The sequence below is a fragment of the Mustela nigripes genome, chromosome 8 (genome assembly GCF_022355385.1).
Source record: "Mustela nigripes isolate SB6536 chromosome 8, MUSNIG.SB6536, whole genome shotgun sequence".
Classification (NCBI taxonomy): Eukaryota; Metazoa; Chordata; class Mammalia; order Carnivora; family Mustelidae; genus Mustela; species Mustela nigripes.
The window spans coordinates 20,442,573-20,460,597 of record NC_081564.1 but is presented as its reverse complement, the minus strand read 5'-3'; the positions used below and the strand labels follow the sequence as shown (position 1 = coordinate 20,460,597).

General features: G+C 55.4%; 1 protein-coding gene across 1 annotated transcript in view; it reads left to right on the top strand.

Moving 5' to 3' along the window:
* The first annotated feature begins 1,970 nt into the window (after positions 1–1,970).
* The window catches only part of MN1 (MN1 proto-oncogene, transcriptional regulator), a 47,294-nt gene continuing 31,239 nt past the window's right edge, over positions 1,971–18,025 (top strand). The window contains exon 1 of the mRNA XM_059408714.1: positions 1,971–6,943. Coding sequence (XP_059264697.1) covers positions 3,148–6,943 — 3,796 coding nt within the window. The 5' untranslated portion in view covers positions 1,971–3,147. The remainder of the gene's footprint in view (positions 6,944–18,025) is intronic.

Below are 18,025 nucleotides of genomic sequence, written 5' to 3'. Positions count from 1 at the left end.
CAAGAGGATAGTTCACATGAAAACTAATTACACAAAATCAATATTTAATCACAGACCAACAACCTGATCCTGCAGAAAAATCCTTTTAAAACTCCACCACCCTGTACAAATACTTCTTCCCGATGCTTATTTATGGACTCCATTTTTGGTGGGGGTAATTTTCATTTTTAATTTCAAAAAGAAAAAATATCTGTAGACATCCACAACAGGAAGGTCCCAGGAAGGACCTTGGATCTGAGCTGGCTTCCGCTCTCTGAGTTTCAAAGTTGCAGGTTTTTATTGCTTGTTTTCATTTGTATTCTTTTGGGGAGGGGAGTTATTTTCTCCCTCAAGAGACCCTGCTTCCCGCCTCCCCTCCCCCTAAGTGGAACCCATTTTCCTGGCATTTTGGCTCAGGAACACCCAGAGTCTGCTTTTCCAACAGCGACACGGGGGAGCAATGAATCCCTGTGCTCGCAACGTGTAACTTTTCAACTCCTGCCTGCGACAGTGGAGTGCTTAATCTGAAGTTTTTAAATAAAAAGGGCTCAGGGGTTGGTTTTATTATAACGTTTATTTCATTTCAGATTTCATGCGCAATTTAGCAAACACTAGACAGACTTGGGTGATAAACACTTTCTTTTGTGGGGGGGAAAGGCATTTTTATACACCATGCTTAATTTTATTTAGATTTAATAGTGATATCGGGGCACTTCAAAGAATGTTCTTTCTTTTTCCCCTCCCCTTCTCCGACGAATGCTGGTTTGCTAGCAAAATCACCTCGTGCTATTTTATGGCAAGGGAAATTACAGGCCTTCTCCCCCTTCCTCCCTTACACGCACTTTAGGGAGGAAAATACACGCAGGCACACAGAATAAACATCTTCTCCACTCTCCATCCCCTCTAAACTCCCAACTTCTAATTGCAAGATAGATTTCAGCCTCAGTGGGGATCAGTAAGATCTAAACATTTTAACTAAGATTATTGGGATAAATATTTCATAAAGAGAAGGGCAGATATTAAATTACTCCTATTGATTTTAGTATCACAACCCAATTCCGTTCCTTGGCCTCTTCAGTTTAATTGATCTCTTAAGGAGGCCAACCTCGCGCCCGCAGAGGGCCTGGGCCTTGGCCCGGGTGTCCGGAGGAGACTGCTCCCCCGGGCGGGCGCGCCCTATGCGCACGGGTCTTCTCGAAGCTCCTAGCCGCCTCGCGGCTCTGGCTCTGCGTTCATTCGACGTGCACCCCTCAGTTCCCCTCAAGTAGCCGAATGGTTATGGCTCCTCCGGGCGGAAGCCTGCGACTGAAAACGGGGAGCCCCAGAGTGCGCGGGTAGAGAACAATTGTGCGCGCCCTAGTGAGGAGGAGTGAGCAGGCGCCCGGGCCTTTCGAGCGGAACCCTAACTTCGGGGTTCCCCGTTTGCTTCCACCTCCAGAAAAATCCGAGGGCCGGCTGACTTGGGTGCCACTAGTAGGCAGACAGCGGTGGAGAACCGTGGGTTCGCCCCGGGGTTGAAGCGCAGTTGACTGTTTGCGACTTTCCGTGGCGAGTCCAAGAGCTTTGCTCGGCGACCCTATTGTCTAAGCGCCCCGCACCGCTTACCGCCCACCTCCCCGCCCCCTGCCCAACCCGCAGGTCTCTCTCCAGTTAGGGGTGGGGAGTTGGGAACTGTGTGAGTGGGAAGGGGGTGAACAAAGCCAAGAGCCCACCATTCTCCGCCTGCGCCTCCTCCAGCCCAATGCGCCTGGAGGCCAGGGCGCTTCCCCCAGCGCACTGGCGTCGACCCCGAGGCAAAACCCGCGCGGGGGACCCGGGAGCTAGCGGAGTGCGGGTTCATGGCGAGGGCCTCGGCAGCCAGCAACCAGGACCACCTTAAGAGCGAGCCCCGCCCCGGACCCGGAGCTCGGGCTGCGCTGATTGGTGCAAATGTAATGGCTGAAATTGATTGCTGAAATGCAAAACTTGTTGCTGCTTCTCCCGGCGCTGGGCGAGAGGCAGACACCGAGAGGGGAGCCGAGACCCTCGGAACGCCCCACGCAGAGCCCCCCCGCCAGCCAGCAGAGGGGTGCGCGGACCCCCCCAGGACTGCCCCCGCCCCCCGCCCCATTCCGGGCTCCTAGAGCGTAGCCGGAACGCCTCAACCCGCTCGCCTAGCCTGGCCCCCCAACCCGCGTATGCCCCCCTCCTCGGTTCCGAGGGGGACTCGTGAAGCACCTCGGCTTGGAGGCAGGGAACCCGAGCTTCGGAGCGACCCAACCTCTCGACTCGCTGCCCGCCCGCGCCTGGAAGCGGGCGCGGAGACCCCGCGAACTCAGAGACCGAACAGACAAGGACAGAAGCGGCAGGCGGCGGACGTGGCCGCGAAGCGGCGCGCCGGGGTGCAGCGCACCCGCCGCGGAGCAGGGGAACCGCGCCTTCCCTCAAACCTGGGCTCCGACCCCGGGCGCCTGCTGCCTCCCCAGCCCAGCTGCGCCCTCGGCTCAGGGCCCGCACCCGTGATGCCGAGCGGAGCCTCCAGCCTTCCGACCCGCTGAAGAAGCAGTAGCCGCTTGCTCGGGGCCGACGGAGACTGTGCGAGCGGACAGTGCTCGGCGGAGGCTCGGGCTGCGGAGCGCGGGGACTCCGGGGGGAGGGGGGAGGGACCGTTCTGTCCATGCCTGGGCGCCAGCCACGGCTTTGAAAGGTCTCCCTGCTCGGCCCCTTAGCAGCTCCTCCACGGACTCCGGGAGGCTTCGGGAGACGTCCTGGGGCTTCCCACCCGACCCGATCGGACTTAAGAAGGTGATCGCTCTGCTCTCCCTTCCTTCCCGCCTCCTTCCCCCGACTTAACTTTTTGTCTCCACTCGCCCGCAGCTCCGTCCCCTCCGCGCAAACCCACCCGCGGCTGTACCAACCGCTGGGGCATGGGCCCCCCAACACGGCTCCCCGAGGCCCCGCGGCACCGCAAGATGTGAGAGGCCCGGGTCCGGCAGAGCCAGAGCTTCGGGAGAGGAGCTGATAACCCCCAGCCTCCACACGCCAGGAGAGGTGGCGGTGCGCACTGCACCCCCGCGGTGCTGAGCGTCCCAGAGCGCCCAACCCTGGGCCGGAACGTTTAGCTGGCCGGAGGCGCGCCGCGGAGAGCAGGCTGTCATGCCCTATTGATCCCCCCGCCCCCTGCCAAGTATGTTTGGGCTGGACCAATTCGAGCCCCAGATCAACAGCAGGAACGCTGGCCAGGGCGAGAGGAACTTTAACGAGGCCGGACTAAGCATGAATGCCCACTTTAAGGCCCCGGCTTTCCACGCGGGGGGACCCCCTGGCCCCGTGGACCCTGCCATGAGCGCGCTGGGCGAGCCCCCGATCTTGAGCATGAACATGGAGCCTTACGGCTTCCACGCGCGTGGCCACTCGGAGTTGCACGCGGGGGGGCTGCAGGCGCAGCCGGTGCACGGATTCTTTGGAGGCCAGCAGCCGCACCACGGCCACCCGGGAGGCCACCACCCCCACCAACATCACCCCCACTTTGGGGGCAACTTCGGTGGCCCGGACCCAGGGGCCTCATGCCTGCACGGGGGTCGCCTACTTGGCTATGGCGGCGCCGCCGGCGGCCTGGGCAGCCAGCCGCCCTTCGCGGAGGGTTATGACCACATGGCGGAGAGCCAGGGGCCCGAGAGCTTCGGCCCGCAGCGACCCGGGAACCTCCCGGACTTCCACAGTTCGGGCGCCTCGGGTCATGCGGTGCCTGCCCCATGCTTGCCGCTGGACCAGAGCCCTAACCGAGCCGCCTCCTTTCACGGCCTGCCCACCTCCAGCGGCTCCGATTCCCACAGTCTGGAGCCTCGAAGGGTGGCGAACCAAGGTGCCGTCGACTCGCTGGAATACAATTACCCTGGCGAGGCGCCCTCGGGACATTTCGACTTGTTTTCGCCCTCTGATTCCGAGGGGCAGCTGCCTCATTATGCGGCGGGGCGCCAGGTTCCCGGCAGCTCTTTCCCGGGTGCCTCGGCCATGCCCAGAGCTGCAGGCATGGTGGGCTTATCCAAAATGCACGCGCAGCAGCAGCAGCAGCAGCAGCAGCAGCAACAGCAGCAGCAGCAACAGCAGCAGCAGCAGCAGCAGCAGCAGCAGCAGCAGCAGCAGCACGGCGTGTTCTTCGAGAGGTTCAGCGGGGCCCGCAAGATGCCCGTGGGGCTGGAGCCGGGAGTAGGTTCCAGGCACCCGTTGATGCAGCCTCCCCAGCAGGCCCCACCGCCCCCTCCGCAGCAGCCCCCGCAGCCGCCGCAGCAACCCCAGCCGCAGCCGCCGCCGCCGCCGCCGCCACCCGGGCTTCTGGTCCGACAAAATTCGTGCCCGCCTGCGCTCCCGCGGCCCCAGCAGGGCGAGGCGGGCACGCCCAGCGGCGGCCTGCAGGACGGGGGCCCCATGCTGCCCAGTCAGCACGCACAGTTCGAGTACCCCATCCATCGGCTGGAGAACCGGAACATGCACCCGTATTCGGAGCCCGTGTTCAACATGCAGCACCCCCCTCCCCAGCAGGCGCCCAACCAGCGGCTGCAGCATTTTGACGCGCCCCCCTACATGAATGTGGCCAAGAGGCCGCGCTTTGACTTCCCGGGCAGCGCGGGAATGGACCGCTGCGCTTCGTGGAACGGCAACATGCACAACGGCGCGCTGGACAACCACCTCTCGCCCTCCGCCTATTCGGGCCTACCGGGCGAGTTCACGCCGCCTGTGCCCGATAGCTTCCCCTCAGGGCCACCCCTGCAGCATCCTGCCCCGGACCACCAGTCCCTGCAGCAGCAGCAGCAGCAGCAGCAGCAACAACAGCAGCAGCAGCAGCAGCAGCAGCAGCGCCAAAACGCGGCCCTCATGATTAAGCAGATGGCGTCGCGGAATCAGCAGCAGAGGCTGCGCCAGCCCAACCTGGCCCAGCTAGGCCACCCTGGGGACGTGGGCCAGGGCGGCCTGGTACACAGCGGCCCGGTTGGCGGCTTGGGCCAGCCTAACTTTGAGCGCGAAAGCGCCGGCGCGGGCGCGGGGCGCCTGGGCACTTTCGAGCAGCAGGCGCCTCACTTGGCTCAGGAGAGCGCGTGGTTCCCAGGGCCGCACCCGCCGCCGGGGGACCTGCTGCCCCGTAGGATGGGTGGCTCAGGCCTGCCGGCTGACTGTGGCCCGCACGACCAGGGCCTGGCGCCTCCCCCTCCCCCCGGTGGTTCCGGAGTGCTGTTCCGTGGCCCTTTGCAGGAGCCGCTGAGGATGCCCGGAGAGGGCCACGTGCCCGCGCTGCCCTCCCCCGGCCTGCAGTTCGGCGGCAGCCTGGCGGGTCTGGGCCAACTGCAGTCGCCAGGGGCTGGGGTGGGACTGCCCAGCGCTCCCTCCGAGCGCCGACCCCCGCCGCCGGATTTCACCGCACCAGCGCTCGGGGGCCAGCCTGGCTTCCCATTCAGCGCGGCGAACCGGCAGGCCACGCCGCACAGCGGCCCAGGCGTGAACTCGCCGCCGAGCGCGGGCGGGGGCGGCGGCAGCACGGGCGGTGGCAGCGGAGGGGGCGCCTACCCGCCGCAGCCTGATTTCCAGTCCAGCCAGCGCACCTCGGCCAGTAAGCTGGGCGCGCTGTCGCTGGGTTCCTTCAACAAGCCCAGCTCCAAGGACAACCTGTTCGGCCAGAGCTGCCTGGCTGCACTCTCCACCGCCTGCCAGAACATGATCGCCAGCCTCGGGGCCCCCAACCTCAACGTGACCTTTAACAAGAAGAACCCGCCCGAGGGCAAGAGGAAACTGAGCCAGAACGAGACCGATGGCACGGCTGTGGCCGGCAACCCGGGCTCGGATTACTTCCCCGGAGGGACTGCCTCTGGGGCCCCAGGGCCTGGAGGCCCGTCGGGGACTAGTAACAGCGGCTCCAAAGCCCCAGGGCCGCCCAACCCGCCTGCCCAGGGGGACGGCACCAGCCTCTCCCCAAACTACACCCTGGAGTCCACGTCTGGGAACGATGGCAAGCCTGTCCCCGGGGGCGGCGGCCGGGGACGGGGTCGAAGAAAAAGGGACAGTGGTCACGTGAGCCCTGGGACCTTTTTCGACAAGTATTCGGCAGCGCCAGACAGTGGGGGCGCACCTGGGGTGAGCCCAGGGCAGCAGCAGGCACCGGGCGCAGCCGTCGGGGGAAGCTCCACGAGCGAGGCTCGCGGGGCTCCTACGCCTCACGAGAAAGCGCTCACGTCACCGTCGTGGGGGAAGGGGGCCGAGTTGCTCCTGGGGGACCAGCAGGACCTCATGGCTTCCCTGGACGGCGGGGCCAAGTCGGACGGTAGTTCGCCGCACCTGGGCGAGTTTGCCTCGGACGAAGTGAGCACCAGTTACGCCAACGAGGACGAGGTGTCATCCAGCTCCGACAACCCCCCAGCCCTGGCCAAAGCGAGTAGGAGCCCCCTGGTGACAGGCTCGCCCAAACTCCCTCCGCGTGGGGTGGGCGCTGGGGAGCATGGACCGAAGGCGCCCCCGCCCCCCCTCGGCCTGGGCATCATGTCTACCTCTACCTCCACCCCTGACAGCTATGGCAGCGGGGGCGCGGGCCACCCTGGCACGCCGGGCCTGGAGCAGGTCCGGACCCCAACGAGCAGCGGCGGCGCACCACCCCCGGATGAGATCCACCCCCTGGAGATCCTTCAGGCGCAGATCCAGCTGCAGAGGCAGCAGTTCAGCATCTCTGAGGACCAGCCCCTGGGGCTCAAGGGTGGCAAGAAGGGTGAGTGCACCGTTGGGTCCTCTGGTGCGCAGAATGGTGACAGTGAGCTGGGCAGCTGCTGCTCTGAGGCGGTTAAGAGCGCCATGAGCACCATCGACCTGGACTCGCTAATGGCAGAGCACAGCGCCACCTGGTACATGCCTGCCGACAAGGCCTTGGTGGACGGCGCAGACGACGACAAGACGCTGGCGCCTTGGGAGAAGGCCAAACCCCAGAACCCCAACAGCAAAGAAGGTATATGCCCTTGTTCCCATCTCATCTCCCCCCGGAGGCCAACCCCCCACTGCAGGCCTTAGCCTAGCCTTGAGTGGTCCATTGGAGGGGATGATCCCTTGGGGTTAGGAGGAGCCCCAGGCTCTCTTAATGCCCAGCTCAGGGGTGGACACCATCCCTTTGGTTACAGCAAGGACTCTGCGGGCAGATCCCCCCACTTCCATCCCCCACCCTTCCCCACCAGGTACTGCTATCAGGTGGATTCTATTTCCACACTGAGGCCGGAACTTTGATGGCAGCCCTGTGGGCATTATTTCAGGGTCCCTTTACCAAGTTTCAGCTGAGTTGCTGGGTGCTCAGAGGACAAGCCCAGGCCCTTTCCTTTCACACCAAGACCACTCCTCACGCTTAACACTCGGGCTGGTTCTACTTTGTGGGAGTTGTGTGCCTGCCTCTACCCCCCCGCCCCCACTTTCCTGGCAGGACACCTGGGAAGTTGTGTTAATAACCTTCCCACCTTATCCTAGGCAGCCAACCTCCAGCTTGAGTTTCCTTCCATGTGCCAGCATCTTTAGAAAAAAAAAAGTTACCAGGCGCTGGTGTCAGCAGCATCACTCCAAGGCAATGCCTAATTTGACATTTGTTCCTAATGAATAGCTGTTTTGTCTCTTCTTAACTATTAAGGTTTCATGGAAACCTGGAGACCTGTCTGGTTGTAGGAGGCAGGCAGGCTTTTCCTGGTTGCATCTCCTTGACATTCGGGTTGGGGGGTTGCTGGGGCTGGGGTGGAGTCTGCTTGGCGGAGACCGGACGACTCAGCTGCGGCATCGTCTGTGTATGGGGTTATGGATATATAGTCTTAAGACACAAAGGACCCGCGTTTGTCAATATCTCGCCTGGCTTTGGTGACAGATGTCTGGTCCCAGCTCTTGTTTGCATTCTAAGCACTCCCTCCCCACCGGGCCTGGAGGCCTTTAAGGTGGGTGGGGTGGGGGTTAGTAAAGGGACAGCCATTGCAAGTTAAAGTCATAACAATTTTGTCTTTACATCGTAAGAGGATGGGACTGCAGTAGATAACCGTTTCATTTTAACAGGCCCTTTCTTTTTTCCACACATAATTGCTTCTTAAAATTAATATCATACATCTCCCCTCACTAACCCCCCAGCCCCCACAATTCCTACCTTTTTCTTTTAAACCCTTGATGCCTTCCCTAGGTTTGGGGCCGGGGGGGGGGGGGGGTGCTGACTATTACCATGGAACCAGCGGCTGCCCATTGAACCTGTCTTTAAAAAACAGACATCCTCTGATTCTTGCTCTCTCTTAGAGTTCTTCCTCTCTGTCTTCTTTGGCCTGGGCCTCCTGCCCCTGAGTTTAAGGTGCGGGTAGGTTTTAGGAGAATGGGCTGGAGGAGGAGGAAGAAGAAGGAGTGGGGAGGGGAAGCGTGGCCCCCGGACTTGGGTGGCTCAGAACTCCGGGCTTTCACCGCTGCCTGCCGTCCTGGGTAGGTCGTCCTGGATAGCGTTCCCGCTTAGGTTTTTCTAATTCATGAATGCGGCCTCCCCGCTTTTCTCTTTGTTCGCCTACTGCCCAGCCTGGGACGCTGCTCTCTCATTTGATGCCTGCTGCTTAGCATGCACGGCAGACCCTGCGGCCAACATCAGCATTCTCCGGGCTTCTCCCAGGCAAGGCCATAAATTGGTTAGTTTGGGACCCTCTGCTTCTTCTCCCTGGTTTTTCCCCCCCTTCCTTTTTAAAATGGACTTGGACATAGCATCCTGTTTGCCCAGCTCTTGGCCACCCTCCCCACCCCAGTCTCTTTTATTTTCTTGTACACAACATCTCGATCCTACCCCGATCGATAGCCGGTTAGCACAAATCCCAGCCCCTGTCACTTCTACCTGGCTTGGCCAGGCTGCCCCTCCCCCGCCCCTCCAGCCCTCCCCCTTCCCCGTAATTAAGAACATATTGGCCAAAATAGGGTGAGAAAAGTTTCTTAAGAGCCCCTGATTTCGAGAATTAATATAGCAAAACCAGTAGCCCTCGGCCTGTGTGCCTTCTGAAGGTCCTTCATAGATGAGGTCCGGAGGAATCGAGTGGTTTTAAGATTTTTTTAAAAGGTGTCACAGAGCCCTGTTGCCAGGGGTCCCCCTAACCTTCCTTCCCGGAAGGAAAAAAAAAAAAGATGCAGCCTGTGAATGAAGAGAGGTCATTAAAGATACGTTTTGTTTTGTTTTGTTTGTTTCATTATCACAGTCAGAGGAGCGAAAATATTTTTTTGGAAGCAGATGCTAGTCACTTGAGGGTTGATTCGCCCTGTAAGCTAAAGGCAGCCCTCCCTTGCCCAAGGGGGAGGACAGGGGTGGGGGGACGGGGACTTCTTTCGGGACTGGGACGGGCTGCGGGGCTGGCCTCCTTAGCAGCCTCGCAGGGACACCCACTTGACCTCCTTTGTTTTCCATTCTGTGATGTGGGAAGGGCAGTTTCCTAGATAAAGCCCAGAATTGAGGTCACTCACAGCTTCGGCAGCCTTGGGGCTGCTAGTTAAGGCTTTATAAGGTATCTGCATCAGATTCCTGCTCCCTTACTGGTAGTAAATAAGGATGATTAAACTTTTCATTATGATAACACCCTGCAGTTCCATCTGTACATGTTGTATAAATAGGTACACAGAGCCTTCAACAGCCCCCCGAGTCCCCTGGCTGAAAATCAGTGAAGTGTGCCACTTCAAAATAGAGGCGAAAAAAAAATTTTAAAGTACAACGTTCTGCTTGTCCTTAAACACATGCCCCATGGCCCCATCGGCCACGAAACGGGGTGTCCAGCCGCTTTGAACATCGCTTCTGGAGGTCCCAGCCCCCAGCCAGCCCCTTCCCTCCCACCCCCTTTCAGGCAAAGCCCGTTTTTATAATGATATTTTATTTTGTCACGCCGTAAAACATGCCAGTACTAATGTGATTAAATATTAACACCGTTTCTGAAATTCTTCGCTCCGATGACAAAGTACGAGTCGGTATTTAACAAAATGATCTGTGCTCGGATTGGTGAGAACGGATCAGTCTTCAGACCCGCACAAGCCGTGTAGTCGGTGGGACGTGCCCAGATTGTCTTATGGGGTTTAGATGTCCTTTGGAGGGGAGGGAACTCAAATGGCAAGTTGTAGTTCTGGCAAAGGCCAGGCCCGAATCATGTGTGATGATGATTTTTTTTTTTTTTTAAACCAGGTAAGCGGGCTTCTCCAAATTTTGCTTCTCCTGACTTCTTAACCCATCCAACAACTTTTATATAATGAAACTCCTCATCTCCTCTTGAGGTTCTGTTTGCACAAAGTTGGGGGCGGGGGTGGGAAAGGGTGAAATTGTGCGGAGGGCTGGGGAGGGCAGAAAAACCAGCCTGAGTTTGGCCCTCTTCAGACATCTGTTAGATCAGCAAGGACAACACGGATTTGAGAGGAGTTGGCAAGATCGTCCACTGATCTTGGTAATAGGTGTGTGGCTGCGGAGGAATTCCAAAGCAGAGAAGGAGGGAAAATGAGGAATTGTAGATAAGGGGGTATTCAGTCTGAAAAAGACCGTTTAGCCCCCTCCTGTCCCCTCCTGTCCCTGACGGTTTTCAAAACTTGAAACTTGATCTTGCCAAACTTCCACTCCGTGGCTTGCTCTCTGTCCTGAAATCTGGAGTGGTCCAGAAACGTTCCTTCGCACACATTGAAATAGAAGAGGGCTCCATGTACACTGTGCATGCAATCCTGCCCTTTTTGGAAGTATGATATTTTTACAGTAATGCGGGAGAAATTTTTGGAATTTTATCCCTCTCGGAATGTGCCGGTCGGAACTCAGTAAGCAGTACTGAGAAAGAGTGGGCAGGCAGCATTTGGACACTGAGTTTCCTTAGACGTGGGGGCAGGCTTGGGGGAGGAGGGAGGCCCCAGTGCTCTTTCCTGAGTAGTTTCCCCCACTCCTCACGGCGGCGTGGAGAAAATTTTTTCGGCTCACTCAGGCTTGTTTCGGGAAGGCAAGGAGCCTTGCCTTCCCGTTTTCCTGCGAAATCACCCAGCATGGGTTGCATGCCTTCCTGTGACTTTTGCCCACCCCCCCCAAGATGTAACCCAAAACTTTGCAGGTGTTAATCAGGGGCAATGTAAACAGATAGGAGCCCCCTTTGTAGAGCTGACACTCTGGCCTGCTTGCTCCCTGGCTAGTTCTGGATGCACTACTACTGTTCTTTGGTGCTTGTTTCATATTTCATGGTTGTAATAAACCCGTCTTCTTTGCCCGCCTCCCGTCATAAAACCCCAACCTAGCGTACATCTGCAATTATACATTTCTACTAAATATTAATAAAGGACAGGGATTTTTGAGGGTTTGAAGCTTATCGGTGTTGAACTTGTTAATGGCTTCCACCCTGGATTTTTCTGACTGTTTTGATTTTAAGTAGCTGCTGCCTTCTGATATATCTGTGTTGACCCATGTTCATAGTTGCACATATATATGTGAATATATAAATAGATACAATTTTTGTAGATCCAAGGGCTTTCCTTAAGGATTGCTTTCTTTAATATCAAGTCATTTACATTTCTTGTGGGGCCCTTCAGACCGGAAGTAAGGAGCTGTTGAAATGTACTTCTGTTTTACAGAGGTTTCTAGGAAGGGAGTGAGGGCTGATAAATCTAATAGCTCTTTCTAGCAATGAAATTCTATGATTCCTGATACGATTTTGTTTGCCTGACAGAGGTATTTAAATTTCCACAAAGAATCTTAATAGGGCCTGAAAATCTTAATAGGTCCTGAAAAATAGATCCTGCCCTTACCAAGAAGTTACCCGATATTCTCTGCTGATATAAAATATACATCTTAAATAAATAGCCCAGGAGGACCAGGTGAAATTGGAGGAGGGAAATTCTTCCCACTCTGGCGGGACAAACTTGAACGTATCCTTGGGATCTCACAGGATCTCCTGGACTCATTTCGTGCTGGTGCGGAGAGTAAAATCATCTCTCTCCACTTGAGTGACAGTCGTGTTAGGGTCACGTTCTTTGCCCAGGGAATGATCTGGTTTGCCAAAGGCATTTAGGAGATAAATATTCCTGGTAAGGAATACTGTATTTACCTCTGGTTAATTTTAGAGGAAAAAAGCTATAGCTTTTATGTCACGGGATCAAATGTCTGGGCAATGTACAAGGGCAACCAGGCTTCCCAGCAAATTATGGTATAAAACCCCAACCCTTCTGATGCCAGAGGGGATCTGGGTCTGTCTGCCCCCCCCCCCCCATAACTGAGTGGGTGTACCTTATGCCCTTCCCTCTCTGTCCTCCCATTTATTCCACCCAAATATCCAGTCTGGAGGGTCTGGAATAACCAGCTTCATCCTTTTGACTCAAGTTGGGATTTTTGACTTGCCGAGCGATGTGTTTGTTTTAGGATGATGCCTATTTTTAGGCCCAACTTGGGTGGACAGATTTGAGTGTGGGTTTTGATTGCTGGTGGCGGAGATGTTGGTATATACATGAGTGCGTGATTGAGAAGAGAGACATTTGGTGGAAATTTTTCAAGCTTCCTTACCTTCTTGAACCCACGGAAGCCAAAGGAGGTGGTCTGGGGGCCTGCTTGAAGGAATGTGGCCGAGGTGGGTGTCGGCTCGGGGTCTGCCCGCAGCCCACGAGAGGAAAGCAGGGCCCCTTGCAATTCAGTGTGTGAAGGAGGCCCCCCTCAGTCCCCCACGCCCCACCCCTGCACAAGAACATATACATATGCATGGCCAAGTGTATTTCCATCAAATCATCCAGCCACTCCTCCACTTTACCCTTAATCTGCTTTCCCAAGGCAAGTGGGGAAAGGAGCTAAACCTTCAGTTTCAATGGCGTTAGCTGACAGGTTCTGATTCTGTAAAGGACTGAATGAGCGCAAGTCCTAAAAATAGACAGAGGATTTTGAAGATCCTAATTGCGAAATCTCGGCCTCCTGGGCCTCCTGGGCTGTGGGTGACTTTGATCTGGAGTATTTTGGTAGCAGACACGCATCTCCCCTTGCTGGGTTTTGTGCGTGAGCGTGTGCATGGAGGTGTCTCGCTGGTTGAGTTCAGCTGACACCACTCTCCAGCCAGGAGAGGAATCTTTGAATCGGTGCCCACCCCGCCTTCCCCCTGCTCCTCTCCCGCCCTCCCCCTCCTAGTTGTGGGAAGCCGACGCTGCTTCTCATTTATGGAAATTCCTCTCCTTCATTGTAATCTTTTGGTACCAACATGGAGGAGACGATGCTGGGCTTTCGAATTAGTCACAGCCTTGCCTTCGGGGACCCTCTGTGTCCTGACACATTAGAGCTCCACTGACAGTTCCCAAATCCGTGCCACGCGGGGCCCTGGGAAACTCTGAATGGGACCCGAAGGAAGAGATGGTTCTGGGACCCTGGCACCTTTTGCCCCATGGGCAGCCCAGTGAGGGGGGGCCCTGAGCATTTTCTGATGTCTTGAAATGATGCGACAAGAGGTACCACGCCTCAGCAGGGTAGCCGTTACTGGAGAGATGAGAGAGAAGGTGGCCTGAGTCACAGCATGTCTATCGGGGGCAACAACTCCAGACTTACTCTGTGCCCAGGATGGAAAGGCAGAGTGCAGTTATGGTGCTGTGAGTGCGGGCGGCTCGGGGTGTAATTCTGATAGGACAAGAGGCCCGCTTTGTTTGCTGGTCTGCATTTTAATCAGCGTCCTCCAAGGTTTGGGAAGCAAAGGAAGGGTCTGTTCCAACATGGTATTTACCCGGAAAGGAGCCGGGAGAGGAGGCAGTGTCAGGGGTTTCCCCATGCCTTGAAATCTGAGGGGCTGTTTCGGGTTCTTGATAGCTTTGAGCTTTGGCCCGATGAGGCCACATTGGACTGCCCTCCCTCCCCCGGTACCTAATGAGTGTGTGTGTGTTGGTGTGTGGGGGGGGTCCATAGATCTACGGTATCATCCCAAATTCCTGTTCTCCCTCCTGGCTGAGAAAACCTTTTCCTTGCAAAGCTGGATCAGAGAGAGGACTTTATAGCGATCGTGTGCATTTCCTTCCATGGTTTACACATCATCTTATGGACCCAAATGCCCTTTTAAACATAAAGGCAATTGAATTGAACTGTTCGGAGGTCTGAGTGCATTCGCAATAACCTACTGGCTCTCTCTGCATGTCCCAGAAGGAACATCTAACACGGAATAGATTTGTCCAAAAAATGGGAAAACCCACAGCAAACATCCTAACACACTCACCTTGTAAGAAATAAGTCATTTAGTGTACTGATCTTTAAAGTTCAGGGGTCCAGCAAACTCAGCCTGCCCCCCTCTTCCCTAATTGTTGCTAGGATCCACTGTGTGACCCAAAGCCTCTGTCTTCCTTCCCACTTTCCACCTCTCCGTGGAAGATCTTGGGCACCTCGTGAACTGTTTGGCCCTGGGATTCCGATCCCTCCAGTGGTCCCTGGTTTTCTGGATTGCAGACTTACTTATCTGTGCCAGGGTTTGGTTTGCGTGAAGGAAATGTGCTGGACAGGGGTTTAGGGAAACAGAGAGACCCTTGGGCAAAGCCATAGTTGGGGCCCCTGACTGTGGACATCTTTGGAAAGTTGAGGGCTTTGAAGACCCACCCCCCTGCCCCCTGACGCCTCAGAGGGAACCAGGTCTTGCTTTTATCCGGCATGTCTCTGAAACTATCTCCACGGTTATTCAGCAATAGACAGTGATTGTCATGCCTTTGGAGGAAGCGAGGACTGACTCTGGTGTTGAGGCACTTGGCCACCCCCGCGTTCCCCTTTTCCCTCTTCCAGCAGCCTGTCTTGGGGGAACAAAGTGGCTCGTAGAGGCGTTTGATTCTGAGGATTTAAAATTAGGTTTCCTTCTCGTTGCTGATAGTGATTTAAAAAGAGTTTGGGCACCAAGATTTAATTTGATCTGAAAGCTCGGGTCCGAAGTGGCATTGGAACAAACCCTGGTCTCGGGCCGTTCTGAGCAGCTGGCTTAGTGTGGCGTGTCTGGGGAAACCCGTCTGTCCCAAAGTTGAGGGCCGCAGTGTAGCGTTCCTGGTTGTATTTGGGAGCTCCTGGAACGTGAGGTGACAGCTAATGAGTGAACCCCTCTATATACACTTGCATGCGCACACACACACACACACACACACAGGCGCGTGCACACACACAGGCACACACACACACGGGCGCGTGCACACACACAGGCACACACCAACACCCTGCTCCCTATCCATCCAGTCATCCTGGGCAGGGTGGGATGTCAAAAAGAGATGACCTTTTTCAGTTACGGTGAAGCAGTGTTTTCAAACGCCCTTGGATCTTCGAATGCAAGTATTGTCGAATGATTGGCAATGACCACCAGGAATAAAATACTTTGGAGGGACCATCTTATGATCAGAGCGGGGGTGGGGAGTCCGAAGAAAACATAGCCTTCTTTGAAATCTCCCAAGCTCAGCCTTCCAGCGAAGGTGACGGGTTGGTTGGGAACTCACTGAGAAATGAGGGGGTTCCACCCCGGCCGCGTGGACTGTTCGAAAAGTCCTCGCGAACATCAGGGTCCCCAGGCCTCATGTGTATATTCCGCTCTCTTTTCCTGTGAGAAAAACACCCCTCTTTGGGAAGACTGAGATCCGGGAGTGGTGTATTTTCTTGGGGTGGAGGGGGGCGGCTAGTAGAGGGGTGGGCGGAGCAGGGAAGAAGCGTGTCCATATGAATCAGAATGTTATTTACCAATATTTGGGGTTTCAGGAATGGCAAATGATTTCTAAATGTGGAAGTCATTTATAGAACACTTCCTGGGCAAGGCTGGGGGTGAGCGAATTGTTTGGGGGCTGTCGTCGGCCATCGCAAAAGCACGCCAAGTTATGGTTTGAGCTTCCCCGTGACCACAGATTTTGGGGGGTAACATAGACGTGGAGGACCCAGTGTGGACTGATGACCGAATGGTGGGTCTGTTAGCAATTAGAGCCCTATTTTGTTTAGATAGTGGCACGGGGTGTGGAGGATGAAGACCCACATGGGCCCTGGGTGCGTCAAGGCCTTGTAATATGCCTGTGGCCACCTTCTCCTACAGAAGAGTTGGCCCCATGTGGCCTGTTGCAGATGCACCAGGTTTCGAAGATGAGCCCAGACCTTTCCATTAAAGAGGGATGATGGGAGTGGGAAAAAGGAGAGACCTTTCCCCTGGTGACCCCATATGGTGACACTGAGGCTTCCTTCCCAGCACCCAGCCACTTTGGTGATAATCTTGCCTTTCATAGACCTCTCAGGCAGGTCCCACTGCTTTGAAACGCAAGCAGCGCCCTCCTACACAATGTATATTTTTTTCCCCCTTTTTCTGAATGGTAGGCAAAAACGGAACGAAAGTCAGTGATGAATTCAGCAACAGGAAGATCTCCCTGACTCGAGATAAGCCAAGTGTGGAAAGGAGCTGCAGACATTCAGGTCTCTTCTCTCTTCCTCTTCAGGAGACCCCCGGCCCAGCCATCGGCAGCCTGGAGTGCTTTTGTAGGGAGGCCTAATTGGCTCAAAACAAATTGACCATTTTCAACCCCTGCAATGTAACTTTTGGTGGTTGTTTAGTATTTGAGGGAAGAGAGGCGGTGGCCCAAAATTTGGCTTTTTTAAACAAGAGCAATTTCACGATCCTTATGCCGTGACTATTTCTAAATTGTCTGGGCATAAAGCCTTTTGCTGGATTCTGCTTGTGCGTGCTTACCACACACACACACACACACACACACACACACACAGGCCTTCATAAGAAATGAAAAAATAAATGGGTTTCTTCCCCATCTGCACCCCCGCCCCGCCCCCTGCCCCAAAAGAAGGCTCATACAAAGTTTTGGGTCCTTTCAGTTTTAAGCAGAAGCTTATTGATCTCCGTGTGGTCAATTTTTGGCGAATTTGTAATCCTGTTAGGCCCCCGGGAGAGGCATGATTAATTTACTTGTGCATTTCACTATTTGGGGTCAGTGTAGTTAATAAGCATTTATTTTGTGCTCAGTGTGAGAAGCATTTTTCTGGGATTACGATTGTGGGGGTGTGCGGGTGCACGCGTGCGTGCGTGTGTGTGTCCGTGAGGCTGAACATGTACGGTAAGAGCCCCGGCTCCCCCAAGGCTGAATAAAGACCCCCAACTGCCGTTCCCACCACCTCCCCAGGACAGGAATAGAGAGAGGCGAGTGGCCCCTTCAGCCATCGCTTGTCGGGAAGGAGGCAGAAAAAGCCCAATTGTCCAGCAAACCCAGCCTCCCCAGACCCTTCGAGACAGCCAAAGAACGTGGGTTTTCTCCTGGTGCCTTGGTCCCTGGAAAGTTTTCGAGCATTACTTCTTAACTAACTGGGAGCTGAGCGCTGATGTGGAGAAGACTTAGAATCGTAAACCTTTTTGGAGCACCCTCCGTGCTGCTGCTTTGACAAACAGTGGTGCTGGGATGTGCGCGTGCGGAACTTTTAGAAAAATGCATGGCTGGACTTCCAAAGAAGGAAGAAAACGTATGTGTAAGTCTTGAAAGCTGGGACAAGGAAAAACAGAGCCAAACAGCCTGCAGCTTTGGCCTCTCCTAACGCTGAGTCTCAAAGGGGGACCGTGTGTCATCCTGATGGTGCGGGCTCTTTGGCCCGGAGTCTGTGGGTACTCTCCTCTTCCTCCCTGGGCTCTCCACAGCCTTCCTGTCTCTCTTCTTCCAGATGATGGGTTAAAATTCCACTTCTGTTATGATTGGCCTTTTTTTTTTTTTAAAAGATGGGTCTTGGCCATCATGGTTTTTGAGCAAATGATTTCCCGAGTAACCCCGCAACCCCCATTTGCTTGATTCTACACACATCAGTTTTCATGGAGTCCTTGCCTTTGTGGAGCGAGGGCAGGACGGAGTGTTTTCGGTGCCAAGCCAGCCTGAAATGAACCTGAGTCACTGAGGAAACGGGCATTTGGAGAGATGAGGATACAATTTCTTTTTTTATGTGGGCCCGTTAAAGTCTAATGGACATTGGTGTCTGGCCTTAAATTTGGAGAGGGTCTTTATCTAACCCTTAAAACTAGAGTCGTTTCCTGTAATTACGACACCCCAGGCAAGATCACTAAATCTTTCAGAAGCTCATCTGGAAGACGGT